The following is a 22,237-nucleotide window of genomic DNA, read 5'->3' on the forward strand; positions in this document are numbered from 1 at the left end:
GAGTGGCCGCCAGCTGGAAGAAGCCAAACCACAGTATATCTGCTTTTAAACTGAATGAGTGAACGAACGAATGAAGGAATGAATGAACGCATGAATGAATGAATGAACGAACGAACGAACGAGTGAACGAAAGTGCTTGGAGCAAGGCGGAGCTGCCCGCTCCTCTAAGCGCGCTCGCACCCACGCCGGGCACGGACACCGGCCGCCGCCCTAGGTGGAGCTGAGGGAACAGGTGCGCCTCGCCCGCGCCCACTTCTCCGGAGCAGGGCCCGTCTCCGGCGTCCGGCGTGCCCAGAACCTATCAGTCAAGGCCAGACAAAGGAGAGAGGAGAGGGGATGGCGTGGGGTGGGGGACAGCAGCGGGGAGCCACGTGCACTGCAGATGACATCACTGCCTGAGGAGAGGTTGGCCCTCCCCTTCCCGGAGCTGCCGGCAACCGTCCGTGGGGGAGCAGGAGTGGGGTCGCTCGGAGGGGCTGCTTGGAGGGTGTGAGTTGCGGGGGGCGGTTCCGCGCTGGGGAGGTGTGGGGACGCGGCGGGGAGGCCTGGAGGCGCGCCCGCGGCGGCCGAGTCCCCGCGGCTGGAAGGTTTGCGCCGCTCGGAGCTCCGCCCCCGGCGCGCGGGGCCCGGGGCGGGGACGCCTGCTGGGGTGGGGAGCGCGCGGGGCCCGGGGCGGGCGCGCCTGCTGGGGTGGGGAGCGCGCGGCGCGGGTGGGTCCCTGGCGGCCGTGGGGGTGGGGAGCGCCTGCGCATGTCAGGACTGACAGCGCACACGGTCTGGGGGCGCTGGAGAAGGGTAGCTGGGCACCCGCCTCCCAGGGTCGGGGCCCGGCGAGATCGAGGGGCGGGCTGCGGGGAAGGGGCCCCCCTCCCGTCACCCCCACCCCATCTCTGAGGTCTCGGGCCAAACAGCAGCTTCCACCTCCCTCCTGGTCCTTCCGGGCCTCCCGGGGAGCCGAGGGCGGGCGTGGGCGGCACCGAGGTGGAGGGTTTGTAGCTCCGACGGCCGGCGGCTCGGGTGCGGGCACGCCCAGCCGGGGTGGCCCCGGGCGGAGGCAGCCGCAGCGCGGGTCTCGGCGCGCCCCGGCCGGAGCGTAGCCGCCCCGCGGGGAGGTGAGAGGCGGAGCCGCACGGTCCCCGCGGGCCGCCCGACCGCCGAGAGCGCCCGCAGCCGCCGCGCACGCGGCATCGGAGCCCGGGGCGCGCGGGAGGCGCTGTCCGCGGTGCTGAGCCGCTCCCGGCCCCGAGAGCGCGCGGAGCCCGCGACCCCCGCCCGGCGCGGGCGGCCCGCGGGCCGCTGCCAGCCGAAGCCGCAGCCGACTCAGCAGCCCCGCGGGCCCCAGGCAGGGCGCTTTGCCCTGCTTTCAGCCCGAAAGTCGCCCCCTTGGGGCAGTTCGTCCCAAAGGGTTTCCTCGAAAGTATCTGAGAGGGCGCAGTTCCCGACCGAGGGAACCTCTCCGCCTACCCCGGAGCCCCCGCCTGAGAAGATGCCCGCCTTCAACAGATTGTTTGCCCTGGCCTCCTTGGTGCTCATCCTCTGGGGTAAGTACGGGCGCCCTGCCGCGGTGCAGGCGGCACTAATAATGCCACCCACAGGAACGCCGCCGGGCCGCCGGTGCCAAACGGGCCTGGCTGGCTCCCTCCGCGGTGTCTGCGGGACGTGGGATGCATGAGGGTCCTGAGGCGGGATCGTGAGGCTGGAGAAACGCTCCCCAACCCCCTGTTGCTTTATTTCTGGACAGGCTCGTCCACCCGCCCTCTCATTTGCTAATTATCCCAAAGTATTTTTTCCCCCTTTGCTAAAAGGGAACGCAGGCATAAAAATTTTTGGCTGCCGTTACGTTTCTCAGTGAGGAGTGACTTGGAAACCTTATTGGGTCTTTGAGTGAATTTCTACATATTAAAACTAGCTGGGTGCATGCATTTTGAGGCTGAAAATACTTAAGCTGTTGCTCCATCTGCTTAATAAGAAATGCGGGGGGGGGGGGGGGCAGGCTTCAGTCATTGGCTGCGATGTGTTAAATAAATTGGCACCTGAGAACTGCATCTTTCTTTTTTTCATGACCATGGTGTTTGGGGAGCTGGGCTTTTGCTTCCAGTGATGAGTACTCGCTTGCTTGGTGCTGTGAGGGGCTGAGATGACTTTCTCCCTCCAAATAAGGGCACCCTGCACTTGCCACAGTGAGGCTGAGCTGAGTGAGCTGAGACAGGGACTCGGAATGGGGTGCCTGATGCGAGTAGCGGGGGTCAATGAGGCTCCGTGATACTACCTGAGTGTGCAGTTGAGAGAATACTTTGCTGTGTACCAGCGTATGCCTCAGTGGCTGAATGTGCGCCCTAGTGTGTGTCTGAGCATCTTAGGATGGACATCTGAATGGATTGGTGAGGACACTGGGGTGTGCGTGTGTCTGTGTGTGTGTAAAGAGTTGTGTAGTTCTGGGTATCTCTGCCTTGGCTCTCTAATGAGATCCTCAGGGGGAAAAGAGGTGTTTTTCAGTTGATATATTGCTTGTATATGATCTTAGTTACCTTCTTCCATGCTAAAAATTAATAAGTATAACTAGAAGTGATTGTGCCAGTCTGCCTTATTGACACTAGGCATGTGGAATTATGCTCCCATGGTTGGCATGAAACTCCCTGTGACTGTGCAGTGGCAGATATGCTAATGGGACTTCCCTCTTTGCCTTGGTATCACTTTATTAAACCTCTGAGATGAACTCTGACTGCCGGCATTATCTGGGTTTTTCATGTGACCATAGACAGAGCCGAGCCGAGCTTCCTGTTGAACAAAATGCCTGATGAGACAGTCTGGGAAGAAAGAGGAGGGGGAGCAGGGGCAGTCCCAAGGAATGCCAGTCCCAAGGACAGGCTCTGCCATCCAGCCCCAGTAGAGGGCACTAGACCTGGAGATGAAGCAGACACAATAGGTTGCCAAGGATCTCACCTGCCTTGGAGATTTAAAGCTGGGATTTTCTCAGGGGAGGCTAGACTAGGGACATGGGAAATGAAGTTGTAGAGAAGGGTTGGGGTGATATTCTGTAAAGCCTTTCTTCCCAACTTCGAATATAAGTTTTAGGGTCCCTGCCTGAAACCAAGTGGATGGGGAAAGCATTCTACAGACCAAAGACCTTTTGATTAAGACTTGAAAGGTGTAGACTGGAGTCTTAGCTCTGCTGCTAGCTTGCTATGTAACAACCTGGTTCCTCATATGTAAAGTTTGGAAGTCGGTGCTGATGACATCTGACATACCTTTCAGCTCCACATGAATGGTAGGGAAATATTTACAGGACATTACTAAAATTGGCAGGGTGTCCATTCCTCTCCTCACCCTCATTCGCCCCAAAATAACCTGTGGAAGAAGCGTGCATGTTTCACCCATCCTTGCTGTTTCTCAGCTTATTCATAATCTGAACATTTGTTCACCAAACTGGAAAGATGCAGAAACAAAAGAGGGGTGCTTCAGGAATCTTGGTCACTACATGTAAGAGAAAGGGCCTGGCTTCACAAAAGAAACTTCATTTTATTTGCATGAATTTCAGTATTGGAAAGTTCTTACCTTAGATGCACCCTCCCTTCCCAAGGTGACTTTTCACATGATGCAAATATGAGTACAAATAATCTTTTCCATTCTTTTACTTTCTGCACATATTGAAAAAGGTTCCCTTATTTCCTTTAATAATGCATATACTACTAATAATAATAAGTAATAACAATAACTAATGAAAACCCTACACTTGTCTGGGGCTTTATAGTTTACAAAGCTCCGTTACTTTTCAATCCATTACTTCTTTTGGCCCCCATATCGATCCTATGGGGTAGTCAGGAGAAGTAGTATTTCCAATTTAAAGGTGAGAAAAGGCACTCAGGAAGGGAACAGGGCTTCCTAGAGAACTCTGGTCTTGGATTTGATTCTCCCAGTGTTTGTTCTAGCACTTCTTATGAACACATTGCTGCTCTGCAGGATTGCCAGGTGGACACCTACCCTCTCATCTCTTCTCTGAGCCACCCTTTCTTCCTTCCCTCCCCCATGCCATTGCATTTTCTTTAAAAACAAAACAAAACACAAAAAAACAATTAGAGAGAGAGGGAAGGGGGAGAGAGAGAAAGAGAGAAAAATATAGACTTGTTGGTCCATTTATTTATGCATTCATTGGTTGATTCTTGTATGTGCCCTGACTGGGGATCAAACCCACAACCTTGGCATATCGGGGCAATGCTCCAGCCAACTGAGCTACCTGGTCAGGGTGCCATTGCCTTTCCTAGGGCCTCACTCATCCTTCAGCTTCTAGCACCTTCTCTACTCTCCCTCTGCAGGTCTACGGTCCAGATGTCCACTGTGGGGGAGTGTTTTCCTCTCTTACCCAGTGGCCCTTCTTGCATCCTGTCTTTTCAAAGCTCTGCTAAGTGACTGGCTAATCTGATAGACCAAGTCATTACAGGGTACTAATATCTGCACATAACTTCATTCATTACTCTTTGGGGGAAGTAGTTACATTCCAATCAAGCATTTATTATCTTAATGCGAAGGAAAGCATTCTAGGGAAAGCTCCCGAGGAGCAAGACAGCGATGCCCAAATAAGAAGACGATCTGGGCATATTAGAGGAGTTTGTTCACTATGCATTACTAACCACCTCACCATAAGTTGATGCTATTCCTTAGTTAAATATAATCACATTAATATGTCATATTCTCCCTTCTCATAAATTTCCTCATTATTACTGTGGAAAGTGGAAAGGAGACCAAAGGTGAAGTGACGTATCCAGATTATTCCAGGACTTTATTATTTATAGTCAGCAATGTGGGTTGAACACCTACCATTTCTACACTGTACCACGTGCAGGCTTTTCTTGGATATCTAGAGTATCTAGAGGATTTCAAAGAAACAGGAGCAGCGGTGTGTGGAGACGCATGGGGTGGAGAACCAGACCACCTCTTGATGGAAGGAGCAGCCAGTCACAGTGCAAAGGGCAAGCAACCCGGGTGAGAGGACTCTGAGGCCACTTTGCAGCATACTATCCGGGACCTCACAAGGAGAGTTTCTGTGCCTTGAAACAGGACTTGGGCTAGGAGGAGGGAATCAGTGGGGCCTGCTCTCTGCCGGTACCTTGGGTTATTGTCATCTCAGGGGTAACTCAGGAAAAAGAGAGGCCGCCATCCCACATTCACCAGCCTGATGGCATATATTCTGCCCTTCCTCCTTGGACTATAAATGAATGAACTGTGCTCCTATTTAAGACCAACTGATCTACTCCTTTATTAGAGCACATCACCTCTCATCTATTCAAGGATGTTAATCCAGCAAATTATTCCCTTTCAAACTCCAACAGCTTCTCTACCACCTCATCCAAGCAAAACCACTGACCAGCTCTCTCTGATCACGTACCAGCCTCTGAGCTGTTATTTTTGCTCCCACCCTGACGCTTCCTCACCTCTTTAGTTTATTCTCAACGTAGCCAGTCATGTCATGCAATTTTATATAAATCAGATCATGTCATTCTTCCACTCAGAACCCTCCAGAGCTCCCCATGTCCCTCTAAGCAAAAGCCGAAGCTCCAATCAAGGCCGACAAGACCAGCCCGCTCTGGCCCCGGCCTCTCTCTCCTGCCCGTCTCCTCTAGTCTCACTTTGTTTCCTGGACTTTATCATGCTCTTTGCTTCCAGCAGACACACTCCCCCGCTAGGCCCCTTGAGTTGCTGTTTCCTGTGTCTGGCACACTTCACACAGTCACACAACTGCTCCCCAGTCCTTCCCTGCGGCACCTGCTTGCTGTCCCTGTCTCGGGGAGGCTGTCTCCAGTCATCTTACGCCCTCCCCGTCTCCTCCATTCTGTTTCATTTTGTCTCATAGCACTCATTGCAGTTTAAAGTTGCTTATTTTCTCTCTCTCTCCCCTAGTGCAGGCGCCATGAAAGCAGAGATGGCCTCTGTGTCGCTCCCTATTGTACTTGGTGCCTGGCCCCCAGCAAGCTGAACAGCGAGCCTAGAAATGAAGGGTTTTAAAAATAGCATCAGCAAGTGGCATTTGTGTAAAGCGCACCTGCATAAATTATTCCATGGAATTTTCATGGCAAATCTATTTGATAAATGTTATTTTCAGCATTTTTGTTGGTGAATAGATGGGTCTCAGAGAGGTTAAAGAGTAAATCAAAGCCAGGCCTTCAGCTGCCAAATGCCACCTTCATCCTGCCTCGACGCCTGTGACTGTACCAACCTTGGAACATTTTCCATTCTGTTTTGGAAGCCATCCTGGCTGAACCAGCTTCTCTCTACCACAGCTCCTTTTCCTCCCGTTCTCTGTTCAGCCAGGCCGGTACTCAAGGCTCCAGACTCACCACAGACCATGTGCCCGTGAAAGTGGTGATCTGTCCCAGAAGCAGGCGGCCCTCCTGCAGACTTCCCGACAAGACCAGCCCTGCTTGCCCGAGAGTTTGAAACCAGTGAAGTTTATTTTTCCTTAATATGTGAAAGTTTGCATTAGTGCCACTAGTTTTTAGAGTCTGTGTTTAAAAATGAAACTTGTTGCCTTCTAAGTCAGTCAAATATAAAATTTCATTTTTTACTCAAAATTAATTGGTCAGTCTCATTTTAAGCTCTAAGTAAAGCTTCCCTCTGCTTTTAGAAATAACTGTCTGCCAGTAAAGGAGCAGACAAGCCATGTTTTTAGTTCTGTTTTTATTATTAACTCATGAAACGCTAGCACCAGAGGGACCTTAGCGGTCCTGATGCATGAACCTCGGCGGTCACCTCACTTTTGCGTCCTACATGAGCGAGTGCACACTTTCTTACCAAAGAGTGCTTTTCCTTTGCGAACAGCTTCAGCACAGAAAATCCTTTTTTAAATGAGCGAAACTTAATTTCTTGTCACTTTTAGACAGAATCAGTTTCATTTCCCACAGACCTAGTCCTGAGGAGCTCCTCACCAGAGTGGAGCCCAGGCCTCCCCCGCTTGCTCCCTCGGGCGTGCCCTTACTGGACGGCTGCTTTCTGCAGAATCTGACGCCCTGAGCGGATGCTCACCCTCCGACCTGCTCTGAGCGGGGCGGCGGAACTGGCTCTCCCACATCAGGCTCTGTTGCTGTGGCCCACCTTTGCACTTGCCTTGTTGGCAGCCACATCCCACTGTTGGCTCATTCTGAATTTGCAGTCTGATCTCTTTGCCTTTTTTAACAGGGCCGTGAGTGTCTGGAGGGCAGGAGCTGTGAGTCCCGACCTCTGTGTCATATGCAAATTGTCCCTCAGTCTGCGCTCTCTCCACATTTTGAAATTTGTCTCTCTGTACTTCTCTGCATAAAGCATTGCCCTGGCCTAGTGGTCAGTCAGCTCACCCCTTTCCTCCTTGCTGCTCCAGTCACCACCACCATGCATGAGAATTACCGACATTTTTCTTAAAACACAGATGTCTGACCCCTCATATTGTGAAGGACACAGTGGTCTTCACAGCGTGGGTCCTATCTACCTTTCTACCGCAAGTCTCACCACCCTCCTCTGTCGCTCTCCCCAGCCCCACCAGGAACAATTCCCCTCCTCTGGGAACAGAGCAGCCACTAGTGTGTCCCTCACCATGGTCTGGTTTGACCATACTTGGGAGTGTGTGTTCCCTGCTAGATTCTAAGTGTATCTCAGCCTAGCGTCAGCCTGGCACAGAGCAGGCCTCGGCCGTGGTGTCTGAATGAAGGGGCGCGTGGGTGGTGAGCGGGTGGGCACACCTCCTGTGCCCGTCTCCCACCTCGGTTAGATGTCTCCGAGGGCAGGGCTCAGGTGTGTGCTGCATCCCATCCCCCTGCTCCCAGGGAGGCGTTCAGCCCCTTCTGGGCCATCCGGGCCCCCTCGATGCCCTCCTTGCCTGTTGTGAGCTTGTACACTCGGGAGCACAGGTACTTAAGTATTTTCAGACTTATCTCACGGGCCTTCCTTCTCTGTCTCTTCTCCCTCCCTCCTTGTTCTCAACGCCTCCCTCCCGGTGCCCCGCCCCAACCCTGCCTGACCCCCCTTCCAGTCGGCGCCTGCTTCCCTGTGTGCGTGGAAGTGCCCTCGGAGACAGAGGCGGTGCAGGGCAACTCCATGAAGCTGCGCTGCATCTCCTGCATGAAGAGGGAGGAGGTGGAGGCCACCACGGTGGTGGAATGGTTCTACAGGCCCGAGGGCGGCAAAGACTTGCTGGTACGCCCGCCCGCCCGCGCTGGCCTTCCCGTGGGTGCCTCCGTGTGCGCCGGCTCCGGGAGCGGGAAGGGTGACCCATGCCGCAGACGCCGGCTCTTTGTCTTCAAAGCACTGGCTGCTTCTCAGCAGATCCGGGCAGCCCCGGTTCCCGAGCCTCTGTGGAAGGAAGGGCACTCGGGCAGCTGCGGGACCCCTGGGCACGAGAGGGGACGGCCGAAAGAGATAGTTGGCCCTGAAAGCCTACTCTGTGCTAGTCGCCTGGCCGGACTGCCCGGGGGGAGAGCTCGGAGTGTGAAGCTTGAGGCCGGGGCCTTTGCTCCACTCACCTTCCTCTGCTCTCTTACCTTGCTGTGTCCACATGTCCTGATACCTGTGTGTCTTTGCCCATCTTCCCTGCTCCTTCCTCCGAGGCTCCTTATCCCGCCCCACCTTGGCCCTTGTAACCTTGGCCCTTGTAACCTTGGCCCCTGTAGCCTTGGCCCCTGTAACCTTGGCCCCTGTAACCCTGGCCCCTATAACCCTGGCCCCTGTAACCTTGGCCCCTGTAACCCTGGCCCCTGTAACCTTGGCCCCTGTAACCTTGGCCCTTGTAACCTTGGCCCCTGTAACCTTGGCCCCTGTAACCTTGGCCCCTCTCCTCCTGTGCCTGCACACGCATGTTCCTTTTCCTGCCCTCAGCGCCCCTACCCCATCTTCCCTTTTGGCCCTGCCCTCTCCCACCCTCTGCGTCTCTGCCTGCAGATCTATGAGTACCGGAATGGCCACCAGGAGGTGGAGAGCCCCTTCCAAGGACGCCTGCAGTGGAACGGGAGCAAGGACTTGCAGGATGTGTCCATCACTGTGCTCAATGTCACCCTGAACGACTCCGGTCTCTATACCTGCAACGTGTCCCGGGAGTTTGAGTTTGAGGCACATCGCCCCTTTGTGAAGACCACACGGCTGATCCCCCTCCGAGTCACCGAGGAGGGTGAGGCTGGGCCACAGGGTCTCCAGAGTCCCTTGCCCTTGGGGGAGGGAGAACAGTGGGTTCCACACAAATGAGACCTTTGTAGAGTGCAAAGCCCATGTATTTTGGAGTGGTGGTTTCTAAAACGATCACCACTGACTTGTCTTCCTTTCGTGGCCCGCCTCCTGCAAACTGCCCGGCCAGCTGGCCTCTGCCTTTCCTCAGAGCAGAAAGGCCTGGAGATGATAGTACAGTGACGTCTCCCTAGTCATCGACCCTCATTCCAGGAGAAAGGGGACAATCTCCAAGAAGCCGCAAGCTGCCGAATCAGCCCGCCTTCCTCTCGGGCCTGGGCTGGCCCCTGCCTCAGTGGGCTCAGAGAAACTTGCCCTGCTGCCTGTGAGCCATGCACACCTCCAGACCAGCAGTGCTCAGCTCCAGTCAGCCTCCGAATCCCCTGCAGACTTCTTAAAACTCGGCCTTCCTGGTTCCATGGGTGGAACCTGAGAGCTTGCATGTCTAACAAACTGCCAGGCGGTGCTGCTGCTGCTGGGACGTGACTTGGAGAACGACTGCGCTAAACCAAAGTGTCTTCTGTCCTCCTGCACAGGAATCACGCAAGCAACCCCTCTCCCATCTGCAGCACCTGCATCTCATCACAAAACCTCATTCCCAGTTGGGAGAAGGGGAAACATTGATAGCTCTCGAGTTTTAATGTAAAATCTTCAGATTTCCTAGAGCTAATTCCTTGTTAGGGCGGGAAGTCCTTTCTCAGGTCTGACTCAATGTTTCTGTTGCGGTCAAGTCCAGGAGTCGCAGGAACACGGAACGTTCTCCTGCATGTTTTTGTTCTGCATTCAATGGCCTCGGAACTGTGGCGCCCGCCCCTGCAAACGTGCTCCACCTATCAGAAGGGCGATGTGCGCGGCTCCCTTTGTGTTTTCTTACCCAGGCTACTGACACTTCCACTTTACTCAGCCTTTCTCACACACTGAATTTCCAGCACATTCTTAGCATTCTTGCTACCCCAAGATGCAGTTTGGTGAAGAGGCAAAAGGTGTGGCATGAAAGAAAGAAGAGGTCAGATTAAAGGTAGGCCTCTCCCTAGAGAAGGACCCCAGGAGTCCAGCTTCCAGGCCGCACATTTATTTTTTGTCATGTTTTGTGATAAAATTTATGAAGCAAACTTGAATGTGAAAGACAGATGTCACGATCTAGACAATGTGACTAGAAGAAAAGGTAGGTCAATTCTGAAAGGTCAGAAAGACTCTCAGGCCACTTGAATCTGGATGTGATGAGCCACTTCCACTCCCAGCCATCGCCTTGTGTGTAAGGGGAGGGTTGGACTGGAAGCTGTCTGAAGTACTTTCCTGTTCAGAAGCTCCAACCTCCAACTCTGGTTGCACCAGGGAGGGAGCCTGGCACCCTCCACCATTCACCACCAGGAGGCCTGTGAGTGCCGGATGCCAGGGAGGGGCCTCTGTCTCCACCTCCTGCTCTCTCAGGCCTTCGCCTCCAGAGACCCTCCCACAGCAAAATGGAAAGAATGGCAAAGTTGAGCCAGTGCCTGCCAGGCACCCGAGCAAGGCTTGAGCAAAAATAGAAGGAAACCCAGTTTGTTACTAGAGCCAGAGTGCCTCTGGGGTTGTTAGGTTCCAGGCAAAGAATCACCCAGGGGGCTTTCTCTCTGCACCACTCTCACAGGTTGGGGTGCATCTGGCGCATGGAAGTTGGCGGGTGCAGCTCTGGTGCCTCTTTCTGTGGCTGGGAGGAAGGGCTATGGAAGGGCCAGGGGCTTGCCCAGGACACGAAGCCAAGGAGCACCAGAAGCAGGGCTGCGATCCAGAGCTTTTGCCTATCAGGCAGCTGTGTCCATGGCATCCTTTCCTTCCACCACCATCCTAATTCCTGCCGCTTTTTCTTTCTCTCCCTCTGTGGCCCCTCGGCAGCCCTCCTCCAGCCCCGACACCCACTGCTCCCTCCGACTGCTCAGAGCCACGCACGCTGCCAGGGCACACGCACCACCGCCCACCCCTGGCCCCAGAGATCTCCCTGGCGTTCTGTTCACGCGGGACTCGCCCTGGTGTAGGCTCTCGCCTCTCAGCTCTAAGGCAGAAATCTGAGGCCCCTTCACCTGGAGGCGACTGGCAATATGGGGACAGCTTCCTGTGGTGCTACTTCTGGGCTACTGCATTTAAAAAAAGAGAGGTGCTTTAAGCCGAGCACATCAGAGACTGGCCATAGCAAGCCTAGGAGAAGACACGTGGCGTTCTCCTGTGTCCCAGGCTGCGGCGATGACCCCTAGCTCCAGTTAGGAAACCTGGACGAACCTGGAGCCCTTGGACTGCTTCTCAGAGCTACAGGTCGTGATCGGCCACACTGTGCTTGTAATGGGCAGGGCCTGGAGGGGGACTGGGGCTCTAGGAATACGCAAGGACCAGGAGCTGGCCAGGACAGAAGCGGCTGCATCCTTCCTTCCCACTAGGAAGGCCTGTGCATCAGGCCATGTGCCATGTATTATGTCTTCATTCTCATTTTTATTGGTCATGAAACAAAGACGACCAATATTTATATTCATTCATTCAACAAATACTTTCGGAGTATTTCGGATCTTCTAGGACGAGACAACCAGCTGCCGGTTCAGAAATGAGTAAGACGTGTTTTCAGTAGGCACACGGTGAGCAGAGAGGAGAGAGACGCATCACAATACGGCCCGAGAAGCGCTGCCAGGGGCGGATGAAGAGAGCACAGGAGGAAGGGTGTGGACAGCGAGGAGAAGCCCAGGGAGGCTTCCCGGAGAAGGGGGCTTCCGGGGAGTCTAGAAGAATGACCGGGAGACTGAAAAGCAGGAGGGATGTTGGGACGAGGTAGCAGTGGGTGTGAAATCAATCTAGGAAGAGGGGAGAGGAAGCAGAAATGTTCACAGAGCCCCAAAGACCACAATGTGTATGAGGAGAGAGGTTTCGCTGGATGAGAAAGGCTGGATGGCACATGGCCTTGCAAGGGATACTAATATAAATAGGGCTTTATTCTGAGGGCAGAATGGGACCCTGAAAGGTTTTAAACAGGAGCATGGTAGGCTCCGAGCTGCGCCTCAGAAGTCGAACCTTGAGGACAGCGCGGTTAGGACATGGACTCCTCCAGCCTCACTCCTGTGGGCGTGGGAGCTGGGAAGGTCCTCGCGGGGACGCACCCCGTCACCGGGCGGCTGACTGCACTGGCCCCGCCGTGCTCCTGACGCTCTCCCCCTCTCCACTCTAAGCTCAGGGGACAGAGGCCAAACTAAGACGTATTACTTACATCTGTATAGACATTTAAATTATTCTTAAGTACATCGGGTAATGTGATAATGTAAATTATTTTCGTCACTTTGCAAATTAAGAAACTGAGTCTCAAATAAGGGAGATGACTGTTCACACACCAGTAAGTAGCAAATTGGGGCCCGCTATGTGCATGTCGCCTGGTTCCAGGGTCCCTCCCGCTGCTCATCTTCCCCACCCACCGGTCTCCCTCCTCCCTCCCTCCCAACGTCGGTGGGAGTCAGGAAGAAAGCTGGCAGGACGGCCAGCGGGTGTTCAGTTCCTTTGACGTGCTCGGTTCCCTCGGCCCCAGCGCCGTTTAAGCCGTTCTCGAAACAGGCCCCACAGAGCTGAGCCCGATGGCGGCCGGTTTGTTGCCATTCTGAGCCTGTTCTCCCTCTTGCAGCTGGAGAGGACTTCACCTCGGTCGTCTCAGAGATCATGATGTACATCCTCCTGGTCTTCCTCACCTTGTGGCTGCTCATTGAGATGATATACTGCTACAGGAAGGTCTCAAAGGCCGAGGAGGCAGCCCAAGAAAATGCGTAAGTCCAACGATGCCAAGATGACGACAGGTGGCACCTTAGCGCGCGTTCTCCCCGGGGAGATGCCAAGCAACGTACATAGCCACCACTTTCCCCACAACCACCTTTGAGGTGTCCGCATCAAAAATACTCATTGTACAGAGGAGAAAACAGCCTGGGCGAGTTTGCCCAAGGGAAAGCAAGGCTCGAATTCGGGCCTGCTAACCCTCGGCCTGTCCTCTTAACCAGTGATGTAAAGCTCATCAGCTGCACCACAGTCCCAGGAATTAGCATTATGATGACCATTTTATAGATGCTGGAATGGGCTCGTAGAAGGTAAGCGGCTTGCTGAGGCCACACAGGTGATGAGAGGAGAGGCTGGGACTTGAACCTGAGCCTCTCCATTCCCAGTGTCCAGGCTCTTTCTGCCTCGTTTGCTGTGCACCACGGAGCTCGTCAGGCCACCTGGGCACTTCATTAGTTCCAGGCAACATGTTTGTCCCTGGAGCTTGGGAGCAATTAGATACCTGGAGCAGGGGCTCTCGTTCTCAGTGTCCAGACGATACCTTGGCCACTTTTGCCCCGGCCCCAGTCACTGAGGAGTGAGCTCACGTGAGAAATAATGTGGTTTAAGGGATTAAGAGACCATGCTGGCCTGTTATTTGGGGAGAGGAAAAATTAGAAAAGAACCCTCAGATTTACAAGGCTCACAACATTGCTGAGGTAATAACCTAAAAACACTAGGCTACTACCACCTAGAAATGTTTACTAAAATAAAGCATCATTTGCATGATATCTATGATCTTAATGAAGAAAAAAATTACAACTGACCAGATATGGGGATAGATAGAATTGCTCTTCTGGGGGAGGCTGTCATTCCTGGTGCGTTAGGTGCTTGGATTTTAGTGCTTGGACAGGAAGTGCCCACATGTGGACAGGAAGTTCCCATGCTTGGGCAGAACGTGCCCACAGTGAGGCTGGCACAGGAAACAGCTTGAGCCAAAGCCCCCAGGAGAGCTAGGATCCTCAGAGAGCTAGCGCTCACACAAATGATAGATCAGGACATAATCAGCCCACCAGCCCAGGGAAAAGCCCAAGAAACTTATCCATCTTGGTCTGACTCCAAGTAAACCAAATAAAAGATTCTTGAGAATCAGTAACCATAAGCCTGCTCTCACAATGTTTGGGGTTTGAATTTATACTACTCACATGATCCAGGAACCTCAAAGCTGAGAAATTTAATAATTTAAGTTAAAAAAAGGCTCCCTAGCCAGTGACAGCCATGTAGAAACAAATGGAGACCATTCTGAAGAGACCACCTCCGGCCGAGGCTTACAGGATTCCCCGGATAAAGCGATGCTGAACCCGATTTCACAGTCTGATCCCAAACTGAAGGGCACAGCAGGACACCACCCAGCATGGGCAAGAGATGGAACGAAAGGCAGGACTAAGTCCAAGAACTTCAGACACAAGAAGGACCTAATAGAATACAGAAAATAAGTTTGTTCAAAAGAGTTGAAGCAATAAAAGAAGGAACCCAAAGCACAAGAATATAGTAAGTTGCTAAGAAAAAAGAACAGGCAGATTTGAATGAGAATTTTAAAAATTGGAAATGAGCCCAGCCAGCGTGGCTCAGCAGTTGAGCATCGACCGAGGATCCAGGAGATCATGATTGGATTCCCAGTCAGGGCCCAGGCCTGGGTTGCGGGCTCGATCCCCAGTCGGGGGCGTGCAGGAGGCAGCCGATCAATGACTCATCGTTGATGTTTCTATCTCTCTCCCTCTCTCTGAAATCAATAAAGACATATTTAAAAAAAAAAAAATTGGAAATGAAAAATACAGTTGAGAGGTGCAAGAGAGCTGTGTGGAGAAAGCACATAGGCGGACACTGAACTTGCCCCTCCCATGAGAAAAATCAAGTACACACACTTACAGAGAGCAATCACTCCTGAGAGACAACGGGAGCTATACGAATAGCTTCTGAACAACCAACGACGGCAAGAGACCAAGTAGAGAAGGCCGGGAGCCCGAGGGAGCGCTGCGGGAACTCTCTGGGCCAGAGGAGCCGGGAGCGCCCTTGTTTACACTGCCCTCCGCTGCCTTTGGGCAGCAAGGAGCTCTGCTGGGTGCTTTGCCGCCTGGGAGCCAGCAAAGGAACAACTGGGCTCCACCACGAACACTGGCCTCCCCGCAGGGAGCCGCTCCAGCTCAGCCCCACGCTCCGGGCAGCTGGAGCCCTCCCTGCCTGGCTCCCGCTGGCTTCCAAACCCCGTGGCAATGGAGCCTAGAAAGAGGTGGCTTCTACACAAATCCACTTTTTGTACAATAAACGAGAGAAAGGCTGTAAGCAGGCTGGGAGCCACAGGAGCCGTCCTGGGACTGCGGGGGCTCTCCGGTTCAGAGGTGCCTGTGAGCTACGGCTTACATCCCCTTCGACGTCCACATAGCGTGGGTGAGGGCTCTGGCCAGGTGCTCTGGCCTTCCTGCAAGGTCGCCGCAGTGTGTCCTGGGACACATCACTGGAGCCCCCCTTGGCCCCGAACAAAGGGCGCAAGTAGGATCAATAAAACATTACCGCCTGCACCTGGCCTCCCCACCAACAGGCACTCCGGCTCGGCAGGCCAGTGCCCCGGGCGCTCAGCACCCCACGGGCTCCTGCCAGCCGGGCCGACCACCCGCACCCCGCCTACAGGTGCCACTTTCTCTGGAAGGCTGCTTTTTCAAGACTGGGAGAGGGAACTATTTTATCTAATTCACATAAACAAACATAGAAAGTCAAACAAAATGAAAGGACTGAAGAATACTGTATCTCTCAGGTGAAGGAACAAGAAACATTCCCAGGAAGAAACCCTCAGGAAACGGAGATGTGTGAGTGCTTTGCCTCATAAACAATTCTAAGAAACTTGGCGGTGGACTAGGAGAACTTGGAGAGCTTCAACAAGGAGTTAGAACGTACGATGAACCAAGTCGAACTGATGGGAGAAGATATTCGCCACTGAAACATCCAATAAGCGATTAATGTCTAATATACATACATACAGAACTCATCCAACTTAACACAAAAATAGAGAAACAATTCAGTTTACAAATGAACAAAGGACATGGACAGATGTTTCTCCAAAGAGGACATACAGATGGCCAACAGACATATGGAAAGATGCTCAGTGACACTAATCATCAGAGATGCACATAAAACCACAGTGAGGTCTCCCCGCAGACCTGTCAGAATGGCTGCCATCAGTAAGCCCACAGCAAGTGCTCGTGAGGATGCGGGGAAGAGGGAGCCCTTGTGCACCGTTGGGATTGTAGGTTATTTCAGCCACAGTGGAGATTCTTCAATAAAATTACAAATCAGACAGGGAGCAATGCTTCGGGAAGCTTTGTTCTTGAGTAACAAGCACCGCGTTGGGGGCTGTGTGTCGCATTCCTGCCTTACCCCGTGCCAGTGTGGGCTTCGCACCTTGCTTAGTGCTCTTCTCTGTCTGAAGTTGGGGCCCAATAATGTGTGGTCTCAGCCACTAAGACCTTTACTTTCATGTGTAGGGAAAAGGCCCATTACTTTTATGGTATGTGGTATTTTATTAAGGCAATAACTTTTTCAATTGCTAACGGTTGCTTTTTTTCCATCAAAATAAAACTTGTTTAAAAATTAAAAATTAGAGGTGCTGTATAATCCCTCAATTTCACTTGAGTATTTATTTTAAAAAAAACCACACCCCAAAACACTGATTCTAAAAGATATATTCCCCCCATGTTCATTGCAGTGTAGCTAGTAATAGCCGAGATGTGGAAGCCACCTAGATGTCCATCAGTGGGTGGCGGATAAAGGTGTGGCACATGTGCACAGCGGAATAAAAAGAATTAAATATTGCCATTTGTGACAACATGGATGGAACTAGAGAATATATTAAGTGAAATAAGTCAGAGGAAGTCAAATACCATATGATTTTAATATATGTGAAATATATTAAAAATTAAAGAAACAAAACAGAAAAGACCTAGAGATATAGAGGTATATAGGTTGCCAAAAGGGGTGGGGGGAGGAATGGGAATAAAAATAAATATATAAAATTAAAATAAATAATAACATCAAATGCTGGCAAAAAAAGGAGGAGGAAGGAAGAGGAGGAGGAAGAGAAGGAAGGAAGGGAGGGAGGGGAGGGGAGGGGAGGGGAGGGGAGGGGAGGGGAGGGGAGGGGAGGGGAGGGAAGGGAAGGGAAGGGAAGGGAAGGGAAGGGAAGGGAAGGGAAGGGAAGGGAAGGGAAGGGAAGGGAAGGGAAGGGAAGGGAAGGGAAGGGAAGAAGGAAGGAAGGGAGGAAACAGGGAAGGAAAGAAGGAAGGGGAAGGAAGGAAGGGGAAGGGAGGGAGGAGGGAGGGAGGGAGGGAGGGAGGGAGGGAGGGAGGGAGGGAGGGAGGGAGGGAGGGAGGGAGGGAGGGAGGAAAAGAAATTGGAGTTAGGTGAGGGTAAGTAACATTGCCAAGGCTGCTGTGAAGTGGGGTGGGGTCTGTCTCCGGTCAGGTTCTTCTGGCTCCATCTGGCCCCCTCCAGGGGATTTAAGGCCACAGCTTTTCCTGAATAATATTGATTGATGGTGGTGACGCATTAGCACATGAAACCAGTCAGACCTGGCCTTTCTCTGTCTTCCTCCCCAAATCACACCCAGCCCGGGAGCTCTTCTAACCACTTTTCTATTTCACCTGCTCTCACCTACCAAGCTGCCTAGAATCCCCACCCTTTAAAAAAAGCACTCATTTTGTTTGAACCACCTCAGATAACTCCTATTTAAAAATTCTTTATTTAAACTAAATTCCCCAGGGACTGCGGCCAGTGACTCCTCGGTCTCTCTCCCCACAGTGATGCACACAGCGATGCTCAGTACGAGGTTAGTGTTGGGAGGATTAGGAAAAGATGGAAACCAGGCCTCTATGCAGCCTGGGGAGCTGTGAGCTTTATGAGCTCTGTTTGTGAGTCTTCTCAGTAAAGCCCTAGACCTCATGGTCTGGCAAGAAGGGAAAAATAAAAAATAAATAAAAAGAAAAATACAGTTACTACAATTTAAGACTCCCATGGATTGGCTCACCAGAAGATAAATGTAAAGATGTTACACAGAATGAAGAACGGAGATATAAAAAGATGAAATATCACAAAGAAACATGAAAAATGAGAAGATCCATTAAAGTAGAACAGGGAACAAGGAGAGGAAACCATTTCAGATACAGTGGCCAAGGACAGGCAGGGCTTTTCAGGTTAAAAGCACGAGATATCCTGAGCAGGATAAACACATATAAACCGAAACCCCAGCAGCGAGCATCTTTCGGCTGACCAAGGGCAGCTACTGAGACGACCTACAGCAAGGGTCGTCTGTGGGTCTCGACTTTAGAAGAATTGCCTATAATCTCTTCAATATTACATGGGCGATCCTTCGTAGTGGACTAGGTAAATACAAAGAAAAAAGAGTAAGAATCAGAAAGAAAAGTAAGTTATCATTATTCATACCACTATGATCACCTGCGTAGACAATCTAAGGGAGCTGAGGGTTGGCGAACTATTAGAACTAGCAAGAACATTCCACAAGTTTGTTGATATAAATAAAAATATAAAAATCACTATATTCTAGCCACTAAAATTTAGAAAAGCATTGAAATATTTAAAGCATTAAATTTTTTCAATTATAATAGCAACAAATACTCTCTGACAAATGTGCAAGACCTTCAAGGACAAAATTACAAAGTTTACTGAAAAACTTAAGAAAAGATTTAAATGGAGAATACAACGTTACTGTTGCGAACACAGTAGTTCTCTCCAAAATGAATCTGCAAATTTAATTAAATTTCAATCAAAATATTTCCTGGATTGTTCAAGGAACTAGATAAGCTGATCTTAAAAGTCAAACTAGCTAAACCAAGGGACAGCCAGACAGTAAATACTTTAGGCTTTGCAGGCTACACAGGGTCTCTCTCACATAGTATTCTTTGGGGGTTTTTTTGTTGTTTCTTTAAATATATCTTTATTGATTTCAGGGAGAGGAAGGGAGAGGGAGAGAGAGAGACAGGAACATCCATGATGAGAGAGTCATCGATAGGCTGCTCCCTGCACGCCCCTCACTGGGGATCGAGCCCAAAACCTGGGCCTGTGCCCTGATCCCGGGAATCAGACCGCGATCTCCTGGATCATAGGTTGATGCTCAACCGCTGAGCCACACCGGCCGGGCTGGTTTTGTTTCTTTGCTTGCAACCCTTTAATCGAGTAACAACCCACTGGCCGTAGTTTACTGATTTCAAAGAAAGAACAGGAAGTTTGGGGGAGGTGGCTGGCAGGACTTTTCCTGCCAGATGTGAAGATTTCTTAGAGCACTGTCAGAGCAGAGTCTGTGGTACTGACATAGGCACACATGTAGACAAGCAGAAGCAAACAGCCCCAAGTATGTGGCCCACGTGGCAGAACAGCCACTGAAAAGAGAGTGGGCTGTCCACAATGGATGGGGACAATTCCCTAGCTGCATAGAAAATAAAGTAGATTCCCTATCTCTCACACTAGCCAAAAACAAACTGTGAGTGGATTTAAAGGCAAGGTAAAATGCAAAACATGAAAACTCTGTTAAGGGATATAAGAGAATATCTTTGTTACCTTGGACTAGAGAGGATTTCTTCAGACAGAAAGCAACAAGGAAAAATGATCATTGGGATTATACTATATACAGGGGTGGGCAAAAGCAGGTTAATAATAATAAATAATACAAAAATAAGTAAATAAATAAATAATACAAGACTAAAGTCTGCTTTGTGTACTCATAATTGTAAATGTACTTTTGCCCACTCCTGTATGTCAAAATCACTTCTTCATTATAAGAATCCATAAGCAAAATTTAGAAACAAACAGACTGGAAGGAGAAAATTTCAAGATATGAAATCAATGAGAAAAAGACAGCTATCTCAGAAGAAAAACTAGCAAAGCAAACGAACAAATTACAGAAGTAGAAACCAAAATAGCCTTAACCTTATGAAAAGATGCTCAGCTTCAGCAGTAATGAAGGAAGTGAAAATTATAGCAACTATAAACTAGAATTTCACACCCACCAGCTTGGCCAACACTTCAGTCTCACAGCACTAAGTCCCGAAAACACTGTGGATCAATGAGGAGATGGCTGGCGGAAGTAAAAATCAAACACAAACTCCTATTATTCTAGCCCACCGCGAGGGCCCTTTAGCGTCCCGCTGGGAGGCACAGCCCGAGGAAGTGCGGAGCTGCTCTGCGGACACCGTCGCTCCTGCCCTTTTCTTGCGTTCTGTACCCACCTCCGGGTACAAAAGTACTGATTCTCTTCCCCCATTTGTCCTCCTACAGGTCTGACTACCTTGCCATCCCTTCAGAGAACAAAGAGAATTCTGTGGTGCCAGTAGAGGAATAGAGGGGTGACTCGAGGTGATGTACAGGCAATGGGGGGGAAGGTGGATTAGGACGGCAGGTGTACAAGTGACAAGTCACCCACCATCCAAGTGGCTTTAAACCTGGGCCCTTAGGTTAATTTCTACCCTCCCCAAGTCCCCACCCTCAGGATACTTCTTTAAGGTCAGGCCCAAATCACGAAGCTCCGTGTGGTGTCGGACCCTTCAGAAGGTGAACTGCTTTGGCCTGAGTGTTGGGGCCCTGGAACCCCTTCCCCAGTGACAAAGGCACAGTAGTTCTCCCTCTCCCTCCCCTGTGAGGGCTGTGGATTTGGTCAAGGAGTCTTTGGCAGGGCCGGACTCGGCTGGAAATGCTCAGTGAGTTGTTTTATCATTGATAGGTGACCTGAACACTGAGGGCTTGGATATGCCAGGTTCAGTGATGTCAACAGCATCAGGAGGGTGCCCCAGAGGCCACATCGCTTCCCATCCTGCATTCACCCTTCAGTTCACGCCTCATACATCCACTCGCTTCTGACTTCCTCACGCCATCGGACCCCTGCACACCATGAGACTTTGCCAGAACTGAGGAGCCGACATTCCCACACAGACTCAACCTCACCCCATCTTAGCTTTTAAGCAAGCAGCACCCATGCCAACTGGACTTCTCCCCTTGCGCCGAATGACCTTGAACAAGTGCTGGAGGTGGCGCGTCCTCTGTCCGTTACTGTCTGGAACTGGCTGCAGGCGAATGGATGTTTTAAGGAAGGAAGCAAGAGTGATTAGTTTAGGTTAAAGCAAAAGAGTGGCACGAGGTGGAAGCTTCTGGTCAGTTTTTCCAAGGTCCTGGCCCACTAGACTAGCGCATCAGAGCACAGCCCGCTTTTCTAGGTTCGCCACTGATGGAAAGTTCCCTAAGCATGGACTAAATGTTCTCTGGAGCTTGGTACCACGACTAGAACTGGTGAGGTCTCTAAGGCCTGGGTTGGTCTCAGTCCTTCAAGAAGACAAGGACAAGAGACTCGGGAAGGGTTTAGCAATTTAAGTGGCTTGTAAAAGTCACACATGTTCACGATCCTGTTGGCATGTATGCCCTCCTGCCCCCCCCATTCTCAACCCACCCCCACGCCAAGTGAACACGCCATATGAGTAGCTGGGGAGCCCTATTTTCCTGTGGGCATCGGAACTGAAATTCCTAAGTTCTTCCTCTCAAAGCTTTTGTGGATCAATATTATTGCTCGTGCTATGGGAGGCAGCTGAGACTCAGGGCTCAACTTGACTTCAGAGGATAAACTGGAGCAGGTGAGCCATAGGTGCTGCCGGGTTAAACTGCCCAAGGTGGGTAACTTTGTTTTAGAAAAGACTTCGAAATTGAAATTGGCTGTGACCACGCCTCTTTCACAAGCACGGATTGGGGTGGCTTGCCCGGCTGATGTTAACCCTGATTCCGGTAGCTAGAAATTATCCGAGAAGGCAGAGAGAAAGACGTGAAGTAGGCTGAGGGATTTCCTTAGCGACAGGACTGTGAACCTGAATCATCCTCAGAAGAATGCACCTTGGAGCGATATTTAAGAAACGTGGGTGACAAGCAAATGAGTGACATGATAAGGGAGGGACGGGGCTAGGTGGCTTCCAATATTGCACCTGGGAATCTATAATGTCCAGGTTTTCTTTTCTTCTTGAATTTGGGAGAGCAGATGAACACTGGATAGACTTGTCAAAATCTTTTTTCCTTTTAATGGAGTGATTGGCCCAAGCGTGGGAAGTCCTTCAGCACCTAGTGATGAGAAGGAGGATGCTTTACAAAATCTAAGATGAGCGTGGCTGGGACTTGATGAAGGAGATGGCCCTTAGATCTGCAGGAATTTATGGGGAAAGTCTGTACTTTGATGCTTTGAGCCTCACCTGAGAAATTCATTTTT

At 51.2% G+C, this 22,237-nt stretch overlaps 1 protein-coding gene across 1 annotated transcript; it reads left to right on the forward strand.

The window, feature by feature from the left end:
* The first annotated feature begins 1,486 nt into the window (after positions 1 to 1,486).
* Positions 1,487 to 21,089, forward strand: SCN3B (sodium voltage-gated channel beta subunit 3). The gene is made up of 6 exons (XM_016217471.2): positions 1,487 to 1,541; positions 7,997 to 8,160; positions 8,902 to 9,127; positions 12,812 to 12,950; positions 20,275 to 20,352; positions 20,717 to 21,089. The coding sequence occupies exons 1-5, from the start codon at positions 1,487 to 1,489 to the stop codon at positions 20,336 to 20,338; spliced, it is 648 nt and encodes a 215-aa protein (XP_016072957.1). The 3' UTR covers positions 20,339 to 20,352; positions 20,717 to 21,089.
* Positions 21,090 to 22,237: the final 1,148 nt, after the last annotated feature.

Source organism: Miniopterus natalensis, chromosome 20 (genome assembly GCF_054644295.1).
Source record: "Miniopterus natalensis isolate mMinNat1 chromosome 20, mMinNat1.hap1, whole genome shotgun sequence".
Taxonomy (NCBI): Eukaryota; Metazoa; Chordata; class Mammalia; order Chiroptera; family Miniopteridae; genus Miniopterus; species Miniopterus natalensis.